Source organism: Taeniopygia guttata, chromosome 3 (genome assembly GCF_048771995.1).
Source record: "Taeniopygia guttata chromosome 3, bTaeGut7.mat, whole genome shotgun sequence".
NCBI classification, from domain to species: Eukaryota; Metazoa; Chordata; class Aves; order Passeriformes; family Estrildidae; genus Taeniopygia; species Taeniopygia guttata.
Genome location: NC_133027.1, coordinates 66,797,207 through 66,819,548, shown reverse-complemented (window position 1 = coordinate 66,819,548; position 22,342 = coordinate 66,797,207). Strand labels below are relative to the sequence as shown.

Below are 22,342 nucleotides of genomic sequence, written 5' to 3'. Positions count from 1 at the left end.
CTTATAGGCAAGAACATACTTTGAATTGAGATGCTTTTTTTCTATTTTCACCATAGCTTTATCTATGTATTTTGTATTTTAGGGGAAATAGAAGGAAACATTTTTTTGGTGTGAGTTTTTATTAGTTTCATGAGCAGAGCTTTTGCTATTTTTGGTAATTCAAAATTCTGCTTCTAATATATGCATTGTTCTTTGTAACGTACTCTCGGAGTGACTCTGGGGAACTTTCAGCTTTCTTTCTTTATTATAGACGCTAAACAACATGGAAAACAACTTCAGATCCCAATAGTTCCTGAAATTCTTCAAAAGAACTGATGCAGCCATGTCTGAGACTGTGGTTCAAAAAGGTTAAAAATGCCTGCACAACAGTAGGACATGCCAATGACTTGTTAGACAGCTCACTGTTCATTGTTAAGTATCTCCAGATGACCAAAATCTGGTCCCTCCTTGTGACCAAGAGTTCCCCAGACCCAACTTCTGTTTCAGGCCAAGAACAGAGTCCTGCTCTTGCCAGTTCCAGGAGGATCTGACCTTTCTGGCTTCCTTGGAGCAGTGTCAAGTCTGAGTATTCCACAACAATTGGCTCCTCTCCATGCTGCAGGATTCTGAAGATGACTTACATTAGATGTTGGATAGAGAAGGTTTCTTTACATCTCAGAGGCTGGATGCTTCTAAGGTGAAAAATTATTGTCCCTTGGTCTAAGGTAAGTTGGTCTGTGCAACTCTGATCTTTTCACCAGCAAAGTTATAACCTGAGATCAAGAGAGCATAGAGAATTAAATAACCTTTGAGTCCTGTGTGCTTGAAACTTCGGATTTTGGTGGATTTTCGTTGGTTTTGGTTTTTTGTTTGGGGTTGGTTTTTTGTTGGTTTTTTTTGCCCTGAACATTTTATGCATAACAATCCCTAATTCATAGCACATGAAATAGTTAAGCAGAATAGTATGTGTTCTGGTGAGGTTAACTCCAGGAAGCCACAGGTTGAAGAATGGCTTCAGAAGTAGTCAGGCAAAATGCTTGAGAAAGAGACGTTTCTGTTAAAATAGATCTGTTAAGAGTTCATGCCCTGTTTTGTCATTTCAGGATGCCAGAATGGTGGTCTGCAATCTTCTCCAAGTGGCCATGAGCTGAGGAAGAATCTTAATTGATTAAGATTCTTAATCTTGCTGAGATGAGTGATGCAGTCATTTGAGCCAGCTTGGTGATGTTAGAAAAGACACAGAGCACAGATTTAATATATAAGGCTGTTTGGTTTTTTGTTTTTTTTTTTTTAATGTAACAGTGGCAATTAACCAGAGGGAGAGGTTATAGGAGAAATAATAAATATTACCTGTCTTTCATTGCCAGTCACTGTAGTAACTGAAATCCCACAGCCAGTAGGAAGCAGTGGTATAACCTGGCAGTCCTTTTCAGGAAAAATTAAGTCCAAAATGAACTCTGAACTGTCTTTACCAGCAGCCAGAGAAGGTCAGTGTCAGGTACTGCCCAGTCACCAAATGGTGCTCCTCCCTTCAGAGAGCCCAGTTACAGCCAGTGGCAGCTGGCTGTGGAGCACAGCACATGCAGAGCTGTCCCTGAACACTGACACTGAGATGACCAACCTTTGGAGGCACTGGGACACAGAGCAAAAAGAAATGCCCTGTTTAAAAGCTGTGCATTGGACAAAACCTTTCTCATCCCCACAGAGGATGACATACATCCTGATGTATGCCATCCTAGGGAAGCCAGTGGAGGAATTTCTGCCATGCCCACAGAGAGGCAGTCAGTAAACCACAAACTTTCTCCAACCCTACAGTCACGTACGTGGCAATGAGCCTGACTAAAGCTCTGTCCCACTGCTGCCTCCGTTCCCAGGGCCTAAACTAACAAGCTGAAAATTTAAGGCTAATATCTGCACTGCAGCACACTGCAGGTGCTTTGCTGGTATCCCCAAGATCTCTTCTCTTATTGTCTTCGTTTCAGTAAGGCCACTGGGGGCATAAAATTTGATTAAGGGAGTGAGCAGATTTAATCCAGGGTAGTGATACCTCCCTGCACTGAGCAGCCGCTCCTCTCAGAGCTGCCACAGCCAGCCCTGATGCTCATTAGCAAAGCAAAACTTCTAGAACACTGGTTCTAGGGACTCATCTCTTAAACCTGGGTTGGTAAAATTTCTCTGCACTCTCTCCTCTCCAAGTGAGGGAGCCATCATCAACCACAGTCCCTATCTGGTGTATGGTCAGGATTTTTGCCTCATGTAATCACCTAAATGAAAAAAAAATCATAAACCAATTTCAGTTTTAGTTCATTTACACTATAATCTCTACCTTGGTGACAAGAGGAACTTAAAACTGTTCTCACAGCATGGCTCCAATGCTTTTGTGAGTGCTGTATAATTAGAGCAATGTTTAACCTCCCACTTGTGTTTCTGGAAATTTAAACTACTTAACTAACTTTTCCTTGTTGGTCCTTTCCTCCCTTCCTCCCCCTCTGCCTTTTTTTTTTTTTTTTGGACAAAATTGCCTTGGGCATTGGACACAATGTTCTATGTAAATTAGAGCAGTACTTTAAATGTATGATGAAAACTGCTACAAAAAATATAGAAAAACATAATGCTGTCTTACTGTCTTGTCAGGGCAGAACGTGATGATACTTAGAGGTGTTGTGAGTGAACTCAAGTCCAGAGCTGCCTTTCCAACTCTCTGTCTGGCCACTGGTTTATGTAAAATAAATGTAACATGTTCATTTCCTTCATAAGTTACTCTAATGCAGAAGTTAAGCATTACTTTATCTGAGTTACACATAGGCTTTCTAATGAATATTGACCCTATTGATAACTGGGATATTTTTCTTTTATACATTGAAATTTTAATATTATACAGTCTGTAATGTGGATGTAGTAGCTATGCCTAGGCTGAGTACCCTGTGATGAGATCCTGGTTTCCATCCACAGGGTCTCCAGGTTGGGATCAGATCCTTGGTCAGGATCAGAGATTGGCAGCCCCCCTCACCTCTCTGCTCTGGCCACCCAGATGGGGAAAGCTGGAACAAGGACTGGGGTCACTCGCTTTATGTTTGTGCTACCATAGAAGTGGGTTGCTGCTAGGCTCATATCTGGCCTATGGGGTAGGGAATTACTTCCAAATCCAACAGCTCAGCTGTAGCCAAATGTCCCAAAATAAGTAGATTTATTCACTTTGAGACATAACAATAATTTTTATATACATAAGTGCTTTTGTACAGCTGTGAATTTGGGGAGAGTGGGGGATGATGAGAGAAATGGTCAGTGCAGTGCTTCAGTGTAGTTGAAGTCTCACAACTTCAGCATGTTTCACAAATCTAACATACCTAGCTCAACAGAGGTGTGAGAATATTACACTGACAATGTGTATGAAGGTCTGACTATTCGTGATCATTACTACTAGAAATTTGTAATCTCATATGAAATACAGAAGCTGTGTCATATTTCAGTCATCCAATATTATTGGAAAAATTTGCTTCACCTGTGTGTTCATTAGGTATTCTGAAAAAAAAAAAGAAATAACTACTAAAGTGTTGCTTTGAGAAAACAATCTAATAGATATACAAAGTTCAGGATAATAAACAATTTGTCAGAAATAGTAAGAAAATTAATCCAGTGTTCAAGAACTGAAGATGAGAAACCTGCAAATCAAAGTGAAATTAAAAAGTGCTCTTAGTAGTGAACAGCTTTTGAATCTATTTTATTCTTATTAACAAGTAAACCCACTGAATATTCAGAATTAATTCATCCTACTGAATATTTTTTTCATTTTTTAGGGATAATAAAGTTAATTAATGGGAAAACATGGTGAAATCATCATAGGTCCTCTGGTATCAACAGAGAAGCTCATTTGTGTAATCTGAAGGTGTATTTCATGCTGCAAATTCAAATTAATGTTTATGACAGTGTAGCCAATGCCAGTGCCTGAGCTGAAGCATTTATTCTTGCAGGCTCAGAAGGGAGCACAGCTGATAGAACCTGAAAGCTGAAAAGTACAATGTTTTGAGCAAAGGAACCTGGAAAGCTTAGGAACATATGAAGAAAATGTTAGAATTAAATTAATTTACAAAAAGTGTAGGTGGGTGCAGCTAAGGCAAAATAGTCTGTAGGACTGGGAGGCTGTGAAGATCAACAACCTTCAAAAAACATTGCATCAAAAGAAATACCACAGAGCTGCTGTTGAATAGAAACACTAATTAATGAACTTTGAATAGAATAAAACCACAAAAATTCCCCATGAATTCTGTATTCCCCACTCAAAAACACCACACCATGGTGCAGAGATCAGTAGGTCTTTCCTATGAATGCAGTTTAATAGTAATTAGGACAGATGGAGGTTTTTCCTTGCTTTCTGTAATCCTCTGTGGTTCTGATAGAAAATTATTTGGGCCACAATGTTTTTTACCAAAAAGATATTGACAAGCTGAAAGCTGTATAGTGAACAGCATAATAAAACACAGGGGACATAGGACAGATTGCATGAGATATAACTAAAATATCTGAATATATTCTGGTTTTTTTCAAGCATCTCAAAGGCATTAGCACCAAGGCTGAAAGGTATTTCACATGGCATAGAGATGTCTAACTGAGACCTCAAAATGAAGCTAAAAAAAAGGGCCAAATTATACTTCACGACCAGAATATTTCCTAGTCAATAGCTGTATCAGAGAAGAAGCAAAATCCTTATGAACATAAAAGCCTGTTGCCCTGGATATTTCCCAAAAAGTGTGCAACCCTTGCAGGGGTTGTGGTCAATGAGACCCTTCTTCCACAACAACTTGTCAGATTATCTGGTATACTTGAGAATAAAATAAACTCCCAAGAGTTTAAATAGGGCTTAAAGAGCCATCAGACTTGCCTTAACATGCCAGCATTTTGAGTGCTTTACCCTGTAGCAAATTTAGCCAAGTTGCCACAGGAAGCTTAGTCATGAGGCCTCGTTTGTAATGTACAGCTCTCCCTAATGTGCTGCTGTAGATAAAGCAGCCTGTAAAGCCTGTGGGTTTTTTGGGTGTATCTGAAAGTTTCCATGGTAATGAATGTGCAGATTCAGAAGAAAAGAGCCCTGAAACTCCAAGCTGATGCTTCTGGGGTTTTTTTTAATATGATAATAAAATATTATGATTCTATATTTTGATGATTCTGCATTTCTAACCATCTCCAGCACTGTACAGAGAACGGAGATGAACATTGGTGAAAAAAATGATGCTAAAGACAGTTTCAAGAGTCTGCATCTGCTTGCTTGCAGGTGGGAGCTGAGGGAAACCATAGCATGTGTGGTGATTTATAGCATGTTGGAGTGGTGAAGCAGGGCTGCTAAGGAAAACCTGGATTTACAAACTGCTGGAGTGCTGGTGAATGAAACTGAGATCAGATGGTGGTGATGGGCCGTTGGTGATACGATGGACAATTGTCTACTGCTCAAATTGGGCTGTGTGGCCACAGGAAGCTCAGGTTGCTGATGGAGGACGTGCCCTTCCCTGAGCCACAGTGCAATTTTGCCAGGCCTCTGGACGCATCAGCTCTGGCTGGAAGGAGGGGGAAGCCTGAGGGGCAGACACAGGCAGAGAAGCCAAAATAGCAAGCTTCATGCTCAGCAGATCTGAAAAATTCCCCTGCTTCTTGAAGCTGTTCTTATCTGGGCAGCCACCACAAGCATTTGCGGACCCGTTGACAGGTTGGATGTACACCAGAGGTGTTTCTCAGGAGCTCATGTGGATAAAGATTTTTTTTCCAAACTGAAAAAAAATATTCTAAGCATGGTCATGCAAAAAGCAGGAGGTTCAGCTTTCCCTGTGCTCAGGAGTTTCTCAGCTTGTGCCCATGCTTTTCTGATTAGAATCTGCTATTGCATTTGCTTTTGCCCCCTAATAGTAGGCCTGTGTTGGACTCCCTTGGAATTTCCAGACAGACAATTGGTGATCTGTACCCTGAGAATCTTCAGTACTTGTTCCAGTTCAGAAAAAAGGGGCATATTGTTCTGACTGGAGCATAGTAACAAATAGTTTGTACTGCTCCTTACACTGCCTGTGTACAATTTGCCTTTCAGGGTGCCAAAACTGGCTGCTGCACAAGCGCTGTAAAGCCACCATGACTGCCCCTAATGTATGATGCATTTTGTGGATTTCTTCTGATCTGCAAATCAGAGAGGCAGGTTGGATTGAATGAACATCGTTGCTATATGCCCACAGATTGCATAGACTCTCAGAGACATACACAGAGCTAAAACACTTTGCACTACTCAGAGCAGTGCAACAGCATCTCTGGTTGCAGTGAGCAGCACTGCCCAAAATGCTGTGTCAGTGGATCACAAGCATCTTTCCACCGAGTCACTGCACAATCTTCCCTGGGGCAGGGAGCAAGACTGTTACACATCTGCTGCTTATCAGAGGGAAATGAGCACAGATCTGGAAGAAATGAGGTGAAGTATTTCGGTTTTTGCAACAGCTTGCTTGTTTTCTCCACCGTGTTTGTGTTTGCTCAGAGGGGACAGAATTTGCACTTCTTGCTTCTGAAGAGCTGAACTTCACTATTGTTTGCTGAATGCAAAACTATGCAGAATCTGAACATCTTTCAGAAATTACAACAGAAAAAAGATTCATGCTGTTATTTTGAGATGCTGTTTGTTCCTACACCAAATCCTGCTGGTTTTATTTACATGTGCCTTTTTGTGATCTACAAATCCCACCAAATAAACATCTTCTGTGATCCCTCAGCTGGGTCTGCGGCCACAGTTTAATAACAAGCATGGGTTAGCAAGGGCTGTGCACAGCAGAGGTGTCTTGCCATGTAAAGCACACAGGATAATGTCATCTCTATGCAAAATTACAAAAAGGAGAAAAATGCTGGCTAAATGGAAAAAGAAGATAAAATTAGTACAAGAAAGAGGACATATTTGCAAAGTTGTAGGCATTTAGAAATAAAAATGTAAAAGCTGCAAAAAAGTTATTTAGTGTCCTCTTCATCACATCTGCACAATGTTTAAAGTATTGTTTGAAACAAAGGGCCATAAGCAAATTTCCCATCTTTAATGGCATGCACCACATTTGTCCCATCATTAGACATGATAAACCAATGAGAAAAAGAAAGCAAGGGGTAAAACCACTCTTTGTCATGCAGCTTCTCTTACACATTCACTGCAGGGATTTTTCAAAGCTGCACATGTGCCGACGGACACTGGCTGGTGGGCGAGAACTCTGGCTGCCTCTTCCTGAAAATTGAAAAGAAAAAGACACCCAGTGAGTGGCTATACACATGTGCACACATGGTGGCTATACCACTCAATAGGTGCCTGTCCCTGACCTATGTCTGTGGGCTTTCCCATCTTTCATTCTCTTGTCACCTCAGCTTCCACACAGATTTCTCTTTGGCTCCAGCACGATACTGGTTAAAAATTATTTTCACGATGTTCATTCTGCTTCCTATGCTGAGCCTTGATGCACTTTACATACCAGATGGCAAGGGCTGCTGTGCATCTAGCTGTCAGAGGAACTTCGCCCCTGGTATTCTCAACATAGGATGAAATGATAAAAAAAGGAGCATCTGCCCCTCACATCTTATTTACAAAAGCATCACCAAAATTTTTTGCTGGTAGAATTTTTAATATGCTGCTGGTTTTTCCTTTGTCTCTCTTCCCCTAATATGTTTTTCTAAATGCTTCTTTTACTTTTGGAGCTCTGGCTGAATAGTCACTAGCTTGCATTATATGTGATTTCACTATGGTGCTTCTTCTTTTTTTTTAAAGGAAGCATTGGATTTATTGAGGTAGACACAAAATTAATAGTCTCCTAAGCACTCTATCTGCAAAGGTAATTCAATACAGAATTGCAGATTGCAATTTGGGCTGTTAATATGGGATGATTTCCATTTAATTTCTCTTTTCTTCCTTGCCCTGTCAAGCAGATTCAAATTCTCATTTGTCTTCCCCAGTATCAATAAAACTAATATACACACAAGCGCATGCTTTGACAAAAATCTCATGTATTTTTGCACATGGAATGTATCACTGAATTTCTGAAAAAAAAAAAAAAAAATCATCATTGTATTGCAAAGAAAATGCAAATTGAAATTCAGCATTTCTCCCCATCAAACAGTCATAGTGCATGCTTGCCAGACTTCTGTGTACCTCCAAATGACAGATTCATGGATGGTGTGTGCATGTGCTACATACTCAGCACATGAGCTGAACAAGCCATTCCTCTCACCACGTACTAAAGCGCAGGAGCACAGCATGATGTACACAGAACACATGCATACCCATTTGGGAGCGGTAGATGCCTTGAGATGACTTCTGAACTATTATGAATAAAACACAAATAAGACATTCTGCTGAACAATTTTGCCAACCTGATTACTTTGAAGCCTCTAGAAAATTAAATTCATTACCAGGTATAATGAGATCACTGAGATTTGAAAATTTAAAAGTGATCATGACTAGGAACTTAGCTAGCATGGTCTCTCCTCTACCTTATTAAAGTCACAGGGATTATTAGGCTTCTGATTAGACAGAATATTCAGCATTTCTACAGTCTTCCATTTTTCTTAATCAATTGAGAGAATAAGAGCTTTCTACTTCCTGTGCTTTTTATTCAGTCACAGGAACAAATTTTACAAAACAAGTAGCAACACACTGAGAGATTATCTGAGAGAAAAACCTAGAGCTAAATGTATTTCACACACATGCAGTGTTGTACACTCAACAGAGGGCACACAGCCACAGACAGCCCTGCTTAGGACCATGGAAAAGGTGGAAGACTTTTGTTTCAGAACACGGCTTGGCTGAGTCAACAGGCTTTAGCAGCTGTCATTCCTCAGCCATTTGCTGTCACTTATGGGTTGCTTAGCTGCACCCCCTTTGTACTTCTTATTCATATATATCCCTGTAGTGAGTTCAGAGCAGTTTGCTCTCCAAGCTTTGGACATTTGTTGGTCTTGATAAGAAATCCTCCTAAGTGAAAGGAAGAAAGAAGCCTGCTTCCTCAAGCAGTTCAAAATGCCTCAAAACTCGTTCAAAATACAGCAAACTCTTTTACTGTGATTGCAGCTGTGCTCCTCAGCCAAAATCAGACACAAATGTTACATCTGAGAGAGTACGTAACCCCCAGATGCCTGGCCAGATTTGCATTCTGGAGGAGGTTGTTGTTGTTGTTAAAGTGCTGCCAAGATCCATCAAAGCAGTGGTCTGCCTTTTGATCAAGGTCAAGGGTGATCCCCCCATGGTGATGCACAGCATACACAGCAGAAATCACCTAAATCTCAGGGTTCATGCTTCAGTAGAATTTGAATTTATAGTGAAATTTAGATTTATAGTATGGGAAATGTAGTACAAGTGTTGGTAGTATTTCAGTGAATAATTTTCCAATTATCAAATCAACGTCAACTGTGTAAATAATAATAAACTTTTTTGATGCATTGAATATGAAGTATCCTCGTAGGCTTTCTTTTATCTTCCTAGTAGTGTGCACTAATACTGCAGAGCTGTGATTCAGAATTAGTGCCAGATCTCTATACCTTTATTTTTTTCTTTTATGTTTAATGATGGCAATGTATCCCTGCTTCTTCCTTCTAGCTTTGCAGGCACTTCACATACATTTCTCTGGTTATAAAACATTAGATACTCCGCCCATCTTTACAATATGAGGATTAATGAGTCCTTTTGAGGGCAGTCTTCTCAAGGGCAATTCCTGCTGAGCAGTTATTTGTATCCTGAGCCCAGAGGCAGGATGGATCCTCTGTGCTTTTGAACAAAGAGCTGGCATACCATCATGAAAGTGCCTGAGTTGCTTTATAAGGGACCCCTGGGTGCAATAACAGGGAGTCTGGCAGAGGAAGCAGGATAGCGGTGCAGAGGGTTCCTGAAAGAAGTGGCTTAATTGCTTTACTTTATGTTCTTTGAAGCAGAAAAATGCTTCTGGCTAGTCATTCAGAACAGAGTAGGTAACGAGCCTGTTGAAATTCACACTGAGGAATATAAAGTATCATAGGGAAGAGTCACTCTTGTCACCAGTTTTCCTCTTAAGTGTAAATGAATCATCCCATGAGGCAAACATCTGTGTCAGGATTATAGGAAGTGTAAATTCCTATCTGCAATGTTTTATATCTGTACAGCTGTGAAACTAGAAACATTCACCTTCTGCTCTGGAATTATTCTCTTTGCTCAGACTCCCAAAACAGAATGAATCTATCTGGTGCTGAGGTTCAGTACACTGTGCTACTTATCATTTGAAGTCATGGTCAGAGATCCTCCTCCCTAGATGTACTTCAAGCTGTAAAAAATCTTTTTAATTCCCCAAGCGAAAAAGTTATATAATAGCATATCACCAAAATTTGTACAGTCTCATTTGAAACAACTGACCATCAACAACATTAGGCAGAAAGTAAAGTGGGGATGATATTCAAGGGAAGTTAAGTGATAGCCCTGAATAAACTCCTCATTTTAAAAAACATATATAACCCCTAGCTCTGCACTCCCAAGGAATATCTCAGCAACACCAGGAACTTTCTGGCCTGCATTTTACCTCCTCAGTGCTCCAGCAGTCTGCAAGGTGACTGGGAAGGTAAGCAAACCTCATGTGCAGAACCAGACTACTAAAGTGTTCAACTAAACTCTCATCCCAGAGCCTCATGCCTCTCCAGTTCTAGCACCTTCCTAGGAAGAAGCATGTTCCTCTTCAGATGTTTGTGTCTTTGAAAGGTCAGGTTTTATGTACAGTTGTCATGACTGGATCAAAAGATAGCTACATAAAAAGAAGCAAGGCCTTGTCCTTTTCCTGAAAGATGAGGAGCTGAATTTTCAATGCCTCTTGTATGAGCTAGGACGTGATAGCTAGGACCAAGACAATAGATGAAGTTTGGAAGATGGACAGATTCTTGGTACAATTTCTTAAACACAAGTCCTGAATCCAGTCTAAGTGATGTCTGGAAATAATTGCTCTGGGTTTTAAATTAATTATGCTAATCAGTGGCACAGCAACAAGTTTTGGAGAGAAATTAAAGAGCCATGGTGCAAAGAGCAATACAAGTCTACAGGGTTATTCACCGTCACCCATCGGAGTGAGGCATATGGATATTATCACCCATAGAGGACTGAGAAGCAGGAGGGATTTCATGGCACACCCTTTCTATTGAGGTGTGAGCATCTGCTGAAGAGGACAGAAGGGTCAAGGTCACGAAGGAGAACATAATCCCAGAAGAATGCCCAGAAAGACTTGGCACTGAGCTGAATAGTGAAGATGGAGTAAAGGCTGTGTGTACTTCAGGTCACCCCAGGGCAGCAGGAGCCAGCTGTGTGCTGGGGGAGTGCTCTGGCCCTCCCCAGTTGCTCCCTTCTGCTGCTCCACCTTCTCCTCTGTGTCAGCACAACTCTTGGTGCAATTATTCAATCATCTGGCAGGGAACAACAGAGGCAACTAATCTGGGTCACAATTATGCCAGAAAAGGAAAGGAGGTAAAAAAAAACCCCTCTTATTTCCCAATTTGAGTTCACAGCATGGCTGTCCAGGTTCTTGTCTCTGCATAGGCAAAGTGATGGCATGGGATAAAGGAAGGCTTTGAGTGTCAGTTCTGGCTTAGGGCAGTTTAAAGCATTTGTGGATTTACAGGCTATGATAGCCCAAAGTAGCTGCAGGAAAATCTCTTGGTTGTCTGGGATGGTGGCAGGAGAGATTTTTGAGATAACTTATGTAATCCTAAGGATTAAGAAATGTATATAGCCTTATGTTCCAGAGAATACGGGAAAGTAAAGGAGGAAGGACTGGCTGGGGAGCACAGAGAGGCCTGGGGCCACACTTCATGCTCCCCCAGAGCCTGTAGTGCCCAGGTGCATGAGCTGTGACTGCACACCCACGCAGTCCCGTGCTCCACCCCACTGAGCCCACGATTGAACGAAGCTGCCAGGTGGGCACGAGAGCCGCGGCTCAGCGGGGCTGGTGCCACCCACACGCCCATGTGCTCGCTGGGCGCTGCCTGCGCTGCCAGAGCTGTGCTTTCAGGTGTAGCTCCCTGTCAGTCCTTGTCCATCTGAGATAGATAATCCCACTGTAGGGGTTTCCACAGCCTGTGGAATTTGCTTTGTTCGGTTGTTTCCTGGGTGTGTTGGCTATTTGGTTAGTCAACTTGTCTGGGGGGCTTTGAGATGCAAAAATATGAGAAATATGAAATAAGTCCCAATTTCTAGACAATCCTTTCTCTGGGAAGGCAAGGCTTGCAAGCCAATAAGTGCAGGCTGAGTGGAACCACCTGAAGCTTTGGGTTGTGCCACAAAAATAAATGGCCAGAAGATAATACAAAAAAAACAATAAATTCTATTCAAGTAGATGGGAAAATTAACAAGAACTCTTAAGTAAGAAAGTATGAAGATTCCTGTCTTTAATACACCAAAGATGAGGAAAGATTAATAGTGTTGTGTAAAGAGAAGGAGGATCTACTAACAAGAAGGTGGCTTGTAGGTGGTTATTTTAATTGAACCTGTGATTCTCTGGGGCTGATCAGAGTGAAATTGCAAACACCAGCAAACAATTTACTAGTGAAGAGTTGCTATAATCAGATCAAGGGGCACTTGTTTTGATAGAGTTTATGATCAGCTTTGACATCTCTAGCTGTGATGCTTCAGCACAGCTGTGCTAAACTAATAATTTGCTCCTGAAGGGGACAACTTTCACCCTCTGTTCCCCAAACCATGGGCATCAGGGACAGTTTCTCTGATGCTGACATTAGTGTTTATCTGACCTTGAACTCAGGCTCAAGGAATCCAGCAGACAGTAATTAATTTTCTTTTCTTTTTTCCTCTTTGTAAGGACAGTTATAGTTTTATAGGGTCGAAGAAAGCCACATCCTGCATACCACAAAAGAAGAACCAGAGAGAGCAGAGAAGGGGAAACCACATAAGAGGAAATAAACTGAAGCAGTAAGCTAGCAATGGTAAATTATCTACAGTGAACTAAGAAGAAACCTGGAGTTTTTAGTTGTCAAGTGGGCTTTAAAGTGACAAATTATGTGATTGCTTTCAGCCTCCATAATTGTTTGCTGTTAACAGTGGTAATGACTTTTAACCTATGCTTGTCAGGTGTGGGAGGCTGAATGCCAAATATGCTCTGAAGAATTAGTTGACTTGTTATTTTAAAATTAAATAGTCCCTTTACAACTTTAGTGTAGAGGCAGATGTTATATTGATACAATATACTTTCAACCCACACTGAAAGTGGTTTTTTAGAGTCCTCTGGCACAGTAGAGAATCTAGCCTCTCATGCTGGCCATGTTTATTAGTGACTCTTTGAGAGCGTATGTCTTCTGTGTGGTGGAGTCTGTTCTACAGATATAGCTTGGTCTGTAAACCCTAAAAGAGATCTGACAATGAAGAATTTGCCCATTCAGAGTCCTTGAGGCACAGAGGTAAGAATACAGAGAACAGGGGGGAATGTGGTCTGGATGTGAATAGTTTTCAGTGTATTTGGGACAGAGGAAAAACAGAATCAGAAGACAAGTGAAAAAAGTATCACTACCATACTAGCTTAAAAAAAAAAAAAAAAAAAAATAGAAGAAAAAAAAGTCAAGCAGAAAGCCAAGAAAGAGATTTTAAAATTCCTTACTCTTCGCTTTACAAACTCTTAAAACCCCATGAACAAAAATATAAGAAAGCAAGTTGCCCATTACACATGTCTGAGGGACAGACCTTTAGCAAAGACTACATCCAGATTTTGGACTGAGTAGTGCACCAGAAGTTAGCCTTTGCTTTGCCATATCCATATACATGTATTTGTAAATTAACATGTCTGAATCTGCAGATTTCTGAGAGGGTGTGGAACCATACCCACCTACATTCCCGTAACAGACACAGACCACCATCTCTCTCTAGGGATAGGATTCATTTGTGAATTATAGAGTCTGGCTAAAAATCAGACGCTTTTGTCAGCATGTGATCATAACTTCTGTGGTTTGTCTTGTGGTGTTTTTCTTTGTGAGGCATTCCTAAAAGAAGGGAAGAGTTCATCACAAGAAGGGATAAACTTGGTGGACAAGCCAGGATGCAAAATGCCTTTCACATCAATGAAAGAGAAGACATGCAAGTGTTGTCCTCTTCTTGGGCTATATGTACCTCTTATGTGTCCCTAAGCAAGGAAAAGTATTAAATAAATAAGCACTAGTTCTGCATTTCACATTTGTAACTTTGCACTGAATTGCTGGGATGAATCAAAAGTATTTTTCAGATGTCTTAATTTGAGAGGAAAACCCAAACTCCAGTATTAGCTGTATACAGATGTGTATAATACTTCTGCTGTTTTATAGTCCTGTTGTTATTTATAAGGAATATCAGCAATCCACATGATACCCTTCAGTACCCAAATTTTTTCACCTCTAAATTAGCTGAAAGATGTATGAAATCACAAGGTGGCTCAGAGACCTCTGCAGACTAAATGCTTGCAGAGCACCCTGCATGTTTATTCTAGCAAGTATTTTTACATTAATTATCACGTGTTTGTGCAATGTCACAGCTCTCTTAACTTCTGCTGAGGTGAGGTAAGCAATAGTGGCATGGGCTGAAACATCACACTTTGAGAAAAAAAAGGAGGTAAATTGCATTCTTGACTTAAAAAATATTAATGTGACCTCTAGAAGACTTGTATTAGTTCTTCATTCCCTTTCCACTTTATATTTCAGAGCAACACACACACACACCATGGGTTTGGGGATTGGTTTTTTTTTCCTAAGGGTGTGCTTATGACTGTTGAAATCTGATTTCCATATGAAATATACAGAAATATCCAGGGATTTAGGTGCTCAACTGGATGTAACCTTTAACACCTATTTATGTATCTGTCATTCTTTAAAGGTGAAGTTTTCTTCCTTATTTCTCTCACAGAGACAATTGTAACCAAAACAATGTGTGAGTGTGGTTCTAAGCAGATAAACAACACTTGCTTATCCCTACATGGGAACACAATTGTTTGTATCACTCACTAATGAGTTGATGTACATTTGCAGCATCCTAACTGGATATGAATAATGTATACAAGTACCAAAATACAAGGAAATGTAATAAGTGATCCAGTCAAGCGAGAAATTAAATTTCAAGTGGTGTCCTTATTCCTGTGGTTTATGCCAAGAAAGATACTAGCTTTCCCCAGGATTTCTGTAGTGCTGCCTTTCTTCCCCTCAGTCAGGAAGCAGAGATTCCTGTACATAATTGCAAAGCTCCCCTCTGATGTGACTCTGTATCTTTCTGTCATTGTGCTTAAGTATTGAGATTCATTAAACAAAGCTGCCTGGTGCTACAGCAGTGCCCCCAAGCAGAAAAACATTTTGTGACTCAGCATCTTGAGAGCTGCAAAACAAGAGGAGGAGTAGTAAAGTGAACTTCTCCAGCAGTCCTTTGGCAAGAGCCAGGCTGGACTCAGGGACTGTGCCTTAGTTAGATGTCCTGTCAAAATCTCCTGAGAGAACAAAGTTGTGCTCACCCCTGAAAAGAGTGTAGTAAAACTGCCATAGACTGGGAACTTCCGAGAAAGGGAGGAAATGGCATAGAACCTTACACAACAGCCCTCTCATTTAAAGGGGCCATGCACACAAGATGTGGCTCTGACTGGAGATAAAGAAGCAGAAGTCTGGATGGGAGCACAGGATGCAGACAATGTATCCTGTACACTTATTCAATATAACCTGGGTTTTGTCTGAGGGGGGTTTATCCCCACTACTCTTACTGGGAAGCCACTGCAGAACCTCAGGGATTTTCCAAGTTATTTCTCCAAAAGGTAGTCTCAGGCAGCCTCTCTTTGGCTGTGGAAGCAAGCCCAGAGGACTGATATTAAATTGCCAGGCCTTTTGGTTTTGCTTGATCACAAACATCCCAATCATAGCATGTATTTTTGTCCATTTCTCCTCATCTTGTTTTAGGAATAGTATGTGATCAGCTATGCATGAGTTGGGACTCCCTTTAGCTGGTATAATTTGCAAGGAAAACCTGTGGTGCTTTATGCAGCTATACCCCTTATTTCTCATTAGAAGGATTAAAAAACCCACTATCACCAGACTGGTTATTTTGCACATATACACACAGATAGACAATTTGGTATATAATTTGATATGTGCATATGTTTTTAAATAAATATGGCTTTAAGTAGTTATTTAAATGAGAAAGAATGTAAGTCTAGAAGTGACATCTGAGAGTGTTTTATCCCTTATTTTGTATTTTATTTTTGGTCCATGGGCCAGCACTACCATATATGTGTATCATAATCAAATGCAAATTCAAGCCTATAGAAGACAAGTTTAGACGTAATTACATAGATCAAATTTAAGAGAGAAACCCCGCAGCGGGGTTAGAAGAGATTGTTATTGGAATGTTAAGTTTCACACTCCCCCATTATTTTTTTGTTTCTTCCTAGTTCTTTAAAATAGGTTCTAAGAGTCTCTTTGGAACCATGTAACTATCTTCTGGGAGTTTTAAATACTCACTTAAATCAATATACTGACAAGGACAGAACAGCTTGACTGGGTTTGTTGTATTATTTTACATGAAATTCACATCACATCCACAAGAAAACTGGGTAACAGCTATTACATATCATAGTGCTATGTGTCTGCAAAATCTTTCATGGTTTAAGACTAGTAAACAGCCCAGCAAAACCAGCAAACACACCAACTGCTGAGAGAGAGATGTTTGGCATTAATACCTTCAGCTATCCTTTGTGAGCATGCAAGAGACTTTCCCAAAAAGGCACTGCAACCTCAGAAAAGGGAGAAGGACTACAATGAATACAGAATTTGGTTAGAAATAGGAAGATGAATCAGACCAGGCCAGGGTGCTGCCTGCCTTCCCTGTGATAGCTGTGTAGCCATTCTAGAGCTGCCACATCTGCAACAACCTGTGAGGGAAGCAGACTCCTCCTCCATGATATGCCCTGAGTGTGATGCAAGGGTGAACCAAATGTCCAGTGGTTTTGGAGCCCCATGCCGTGGTTGGGAGCTGGGAGCCTCAAAGCCATGGACCAGCACAGCACCTTGTGCTCCATGGTGCCACTGCCCGAGAGAGTCAGCCCCAAAACCAGGGTGGGGGTGTCAGCTTTTTATTGGAGGTTAATGGAGCAATCAGATATACAGCAACAAATTGTTTAAATAAACAACCTTATCTGTCCTGTACAACTTTGCAATTTTTTTTTCTTTTCAATCTCTATGTAATTTCCCACCGGCAGAAGCTCACATCCTTTCTGCTGTTCCAAAATTCTCTTTCATAATATGCCATTTCCCTCTGGGGTAAGCTTCAGTAGTATGGCTGTGCAGGCAAAGCAGGCTTAAGGGTCTTCTTGAAAATTCCTTGGAATGTGGTATTTTCCAAGGTCTCTAATGGTAAAAATTAGGGTCTGTCTTATTGTGTCTGCAATATTAGTTCAGGACACGAGAAGTTTACCCACTGCATCAGTTTTCTAAATTGCAAAGCAAGGTAGTCTACCGTCTCCTATCAGATTCAGCAATCGTCTCTATACTGGTTTGGCACTGCTGTAGAAAGGTAAAGCTACAAGAGTTGCTAATCTGTATAAAAAACATTTAAAGATAATTCTTGTGTGCTGCAGGCTGGATGACACGCTTCAGGACCAAAGAAAATACTTCTCATATTGGGCTTGTGTCGTGAAGCATAGGATTTAATATATATCTTTTACAAAGAAAGGTACAATGGTGACCAGTTATTATTAAGCCTGTTTGCACTTTCCACTAAACCTACTTGTTTCAGATGTTTTGATACATTTTAGCCAGACCAAGGGAAAAAATTCCCCCTGTGGCTGTTGCCAGGTTGAGATAGATTAGTTTGTTTCTATTTCACCTACTTCAGCCGGCAGAGATCGGGACGAAAGGCAGTGTTTTACTTACATCAAAAGTGCTTTCATGTGTTCTGTTCACACTTTGCTCTCTCCCTCCTTGCCTCTATAAGCCCTGCTTAATGATAGAATATTGACTGTGCAGAATAATAACATAATAGTGAGAAGATGGAGTACTCCTGAGCAGCTATTTCTGTGACAGGGCTGTTAGGCTGGATTAAGTGACAGGCTGTAAAATATCTACATTTGAGAAACTGCAGCAGAGCATGCTGAGCATTAACTCTGTATGTAGAAACTCCAAGTCTCGCCATGCTTCACTGTACATTTGCCTCCTCCCACCACCATGGAAACCAGTGGAACAAAATCTTCTGGACATACTTGTGCTAAGATTCCCCTCACCATGTGTTTGTGGGAGGCTTTGAAAATGAAGTTAGGTGAAGAGCCCAAAAGCCTTTGTGGACTGTGAATGGCCAAGGGAAATGAGCACAGTTTGTCAGTACAGCTTGCTCAAGATGAAATGGCAACTCAGCAAGTCAGTTTAAAGAGAAACATTAACTTCAGAATACCTAGAGATAATTTTATAACTGGCAAGACAAAAAAGCAGGTGGTTCCTTAAGCCATGTGTTACTAGAGGTTACTGAGAACCCTAATTCTCAGTTTAAAAACTGTATGTAGGGACCAGCACAGAGGGAGAAAGGACAAAGGGAAGCAGGAAGAAGTTACTAGGGGATGTTGAGTTGTCTGCAAATTTTCATTGGAATAAAATAAATCACATTTGAGAGATCCCAGGCCCAGGTCAATGGATGCCTGTAAAAGCAGTTTAGAGGCATGGACTGCTGAAATGTGTGAAAAAGACAAATTACAAGTTTGGAAGTATTTAAATCAGCTATTCATTTCTAAAGACAGACAGCTGGATGAAAAATAACTGAATGTAAATATACTAAAATTAAAAGGGGAAAGCAGGTAGCCTCTGCATTAATATGGAGAGGCCATTCAGTGAGTCTTGCTAATTGGCTTTGTATTAATTCAGATTTTGCTACATAATGTATATTGATGACTAAATACTTACTCTGGTTCAAAATGCACTAAAATGGTGTCAAGACATGGGGTCTCAACCATAAATTTAAAATAGTTTATATTTGAAGACTGAGGGAGCAGATAAGCATTACTGCCAGGCTTGCAGTTAATTACCCAAAGACACAAAATGAACTTTCTTCCTGTGGTGACTCCTGCAGCACTCCTGGAGAAGGCATTTCCTGAACCCTCATCAGAATCAGCATCTGAAGCATCACTGTTTTTTTTTTTTTTCTTCATGTAGTACAGAAGGGAGCATCGCTTCCTCAGGGAAGGGATTGTTCAGGCACTGTAAAAGTGTCCTTCTCTTCAAGCTCATTGACCCTCATAGACAAAAATAACTTGTGAGACCAAGAAGAAGGCTAAAGATCACAGCAAGATCCATACACAAATGTTTCCATCTCACATCTGGAAAAAATAAAAAATAGATGCAAAAGGCTCTCCTAACAAATGCTGCTATGCCATCAGCCTATAACAGCCAGGATCTTGTAATACCTTCAAGCAGCAAAAAAACAATAAATGTCCCCACAAAGCTTCAACACAAGCAGCAGATATCTCTCTCTCTTCCTCTCTCCTGATGGAGCTGCTCCATTTTTTATACATATTTAAGTATTCATTTGACAAGAGGGAAAGAATGACAGTTGCTTGGTACTGAAGACACTCATGAGGGATCCTTCAGACCCAGATTCAAGTTCTCTCACAGAACACAAAGTATTTCCCCAGAGTTTGCTCTACAATATTTTTTTCTCTGTTCCAAAATACTGCTGGACAAGAACTTACGGAAAGGAGACTTTGCCCTGGACAGCTCATAATCCAGTTATAGATCATCTACCTGGGAAATGAAGGAGATACTCTTAGCCAAAATGAGTTCTTTAACTGTTGGGGTAAGATTCCCTCCTGATTTTCCAATGTCTTCCTCTCTCCATGGGAAAAAAAGAATGTCCTCCTGGCCCAAGGTAAATGCTTACCAGCAAAGGCCAATTCTATGAAGCATTTTGAAAGGCTTTTTTTGAAAGAGTTTTCTCATGGACAATATATATATATTCAACTTGAAAATTCCCAACCAACTCTATGGAAAACAGTGCTCGTTGTAATTGCTCATAGTTTAACTGAATCAAAATAAGAGAGAGTTCAAATCCTCAAGAAATTTATTTTCACCGAAACTGCGTTGGCAATGCAGCTGGGACAGACTTTTTCAGGATGACTTTTCTGACCTCTATGTCAGCGCCAGAGGCAGCTGAAGGTTTTGAATTGATGAATTGATCCTGTGTTAGTAGACTTCCCTGGTTAATTCTTTTGCTCTACTTTATGAAGGAGAAAGGAAGAGTGTCTCAACTTGCTTTAGTCCCCAAGCTAAGCTAGTTAAAATAACAGCACAACATTGCATGAAAATGCTTTATGAAAGCTTATATAAGTTTGATTTGTCCTTGTAAATGTAAACCAGTTTCAATTTTTAAAACTGATTCAATTTAACCCTGTATCTCCACACCAATTTAATTAGATGGGTGCAACTTTTCTGTTTAGGAATTGGAATTCAATAGATTAACCAAAGAAGAGATTTGATACAGGCAGGAAAAGAGATGAAAATTGAAAAGCAGAAAAAGAAAAGCAAACTAGGAAGAGGGAGAAGGTATAACAAGAAGATAGATTCATACATCTAGAAGAGAAATCTTCTGAGTGCAGAACTGCTGGCTACTTATAGACAGAAAAATGTGGCCACAGGGAAAGACTGTTAAAGAATCTAGAAACAGAGCAACATACTTATAGGGATTAGAATTACTGAAATCATCACAAATAAATCCCAGATTTTGATGTTTTACAAACAAACCAACCAAACCAAATAATAAAGAAACCCGCCCAAAACCAAAACAAAACCAAACCATCAACAAACAAACCAAACCACAAACAAAACTATTGAAAATCAGTATGAAGATCATTCCTGTAGGCATTGAGCATGTACCAGTAGCTTTAAGTCCTGTTTCAGGCAGGACCTGATTACACCTCTGAGTTATCTAGGTGCTTCCAAGGCTGCAGCAAATTCTACATTTTCCTTCTCGATTTCCACAGTGACTCACATTTTTATTTTTGTTGTCACAATGTCCTCAGAAACTTTGCAATGGATGCAGCTAGGAGCTAAAAAAACCCTCCAAAGCCCTTTCTGTTTTGCCTTGTGACTTTTTTTCAAAGCTTCATGTTTGTCTATTAAACTTCTTTCGGTTCTTCATGCCCATGAACACAGCTGCCTCTGCACCTGTGCTGGCTTGGGTGAAGGACATTCAGTAACTGCACAAGAGGTTTAGGCCAGAGACGGGAATTTGGCTGTATAAAAGACATGGATGCTTAACCTGAGGGAAAAAAAAAGCATATTAACTAGGTTTTGAACTTTTAGTTTAGGAAAACAACTTAAAACTCTGTAGAGCTCTCTTGCTTCGTAACACCCACAAATTATGTAACAAATTGCTAAAAAGATCAGGTAAGCCCTGTTGAGTTTTAAAGGTTACAATTATGAGGGAGAAGCTCAACTTTTGATCATGATGTAATATTCTCTCCTATTAAAAACTGTATTCTAAGTATATCACGTTTTGATCTTTTAAATTATTTTTTCTTTTTTAAAATAAAGGTAGAAGATGTGTAAGCAGAACAGAGAATTAGTTATTAAGTCTCTCATGACCTAAAATATTCAAAAGTCTATTTTTTTGACAGACATCAACTTAAAGAAACCAACATTGTTAGCCAGAAACCACACTGCAGGGACACCACACTAGTTTCTTACAGATGTCTGAGTCCCCAGGTAACTACCATAGAGTCAGAGGAAGGTGGATCAAGCCGCATCTTTCTATTTGCATGGAATTCATGCTCTTGGACTACAGAGAGTTTTGGCTATCTCCCTGCAGGTAGTGGCTCCTAGGGCTGCTCACCACTCCCTGCTTTCTCTCTGTGTAGTTTAGGAGTCAGCAGCCTTGCTGTGGCCTCTGTGGCACACTGAGCTGTGTATTTGGGTCACTCACATCTCCATTCCCTTCCCTTCTGATGCCCTGTCTAGCAAAAAAGTGTACTGAAGTAGCATAAAGACAAAATTGATCACAGCATGGGTTTTCTACAGTATTGCCTCCATCAGCAGGACAGATGAAAATGGTTCTTATGCAAATTGAATCAAAATCAACCTGAGTCACTCAAAGAAACCTGCAGATCCCAAAAAACTGGAAATTAACTGAATTTTAATTCTATTGGGAAGCTCAGAAATGTAGGTTTCACTGGTGCTTTTTTTTTTTTTTTTTTTAAATTGGGACAAAAATCATCTAAGCTCATATGTAACCCTCTGGTGCTTCTTTAAAGATTAAAAAACATTAAGATAATAAAGAATGCAAATTTTCAGACAGCTCCTCACAGGGAGATGCTGTTTGAAGTAACAGTTCTCTCTCTCGCTCTGCTGTGTCTGGGTGTTTTTAATTATTAGCAAG

General features: G+C 40.3%; 1 protein-coding gene and 1 long non-coding RNA gene across 9 annotated transcripts in view; one reads left to right on the top strand and one right to left on the bottom strand.

Moving 5' to 3' along the window:
- The window catches only part of GRM1 (glutamate metabotropic receptor 1), a 182,546-nt gene that overhangs the window by 7,130 nt on the left and 153,074 nt on the right, over window positions 1-22,342 (bottom strand). For 2 of the 8 annotated variants that reach the window (XM_030268165.4, XM_030268166.4), the window contains exons 9-10: window positions 8,257-8,295; window positions 7,130-7,210 (exon numbers count right to left, since the gene is read on the bottom strand). The exons of 4 other annotated variants lie outside the window; for them this stretch is intronic. In XM_030268165.4, coding sequence (XP_030124025.2) covers window positions 7,150-7,210; window positions 8,257-8,295 — 100 coding nt within the window. In that variant the 3' untranslated portion in view covers window positions 7,130-7,149. The remainder of the gene's footprint in view (window positions 1-7,129; window positions 7,211-8,256; window positions 8,296-22,342) is intronic. 2 more of the 8 variants (XM_030268167.4, XM_072927054.1) reach the window with 1 other exon arrangement.
- The window catches only part of LOC115494369 (uncharacterized), a 25,687-nt gene extending 3,345 nt beyond the window's left edge, over window positions 1-22,342 (top strand). The window contains exon 2 of the long non-coding RNA XR_003959371.4: window positions 251-22,342. This is a non-coding gene — a long non-coding RNA (uncharacterized lncRNA). The remainder of the gene's footprint in view (window positions 1-250) is intronic.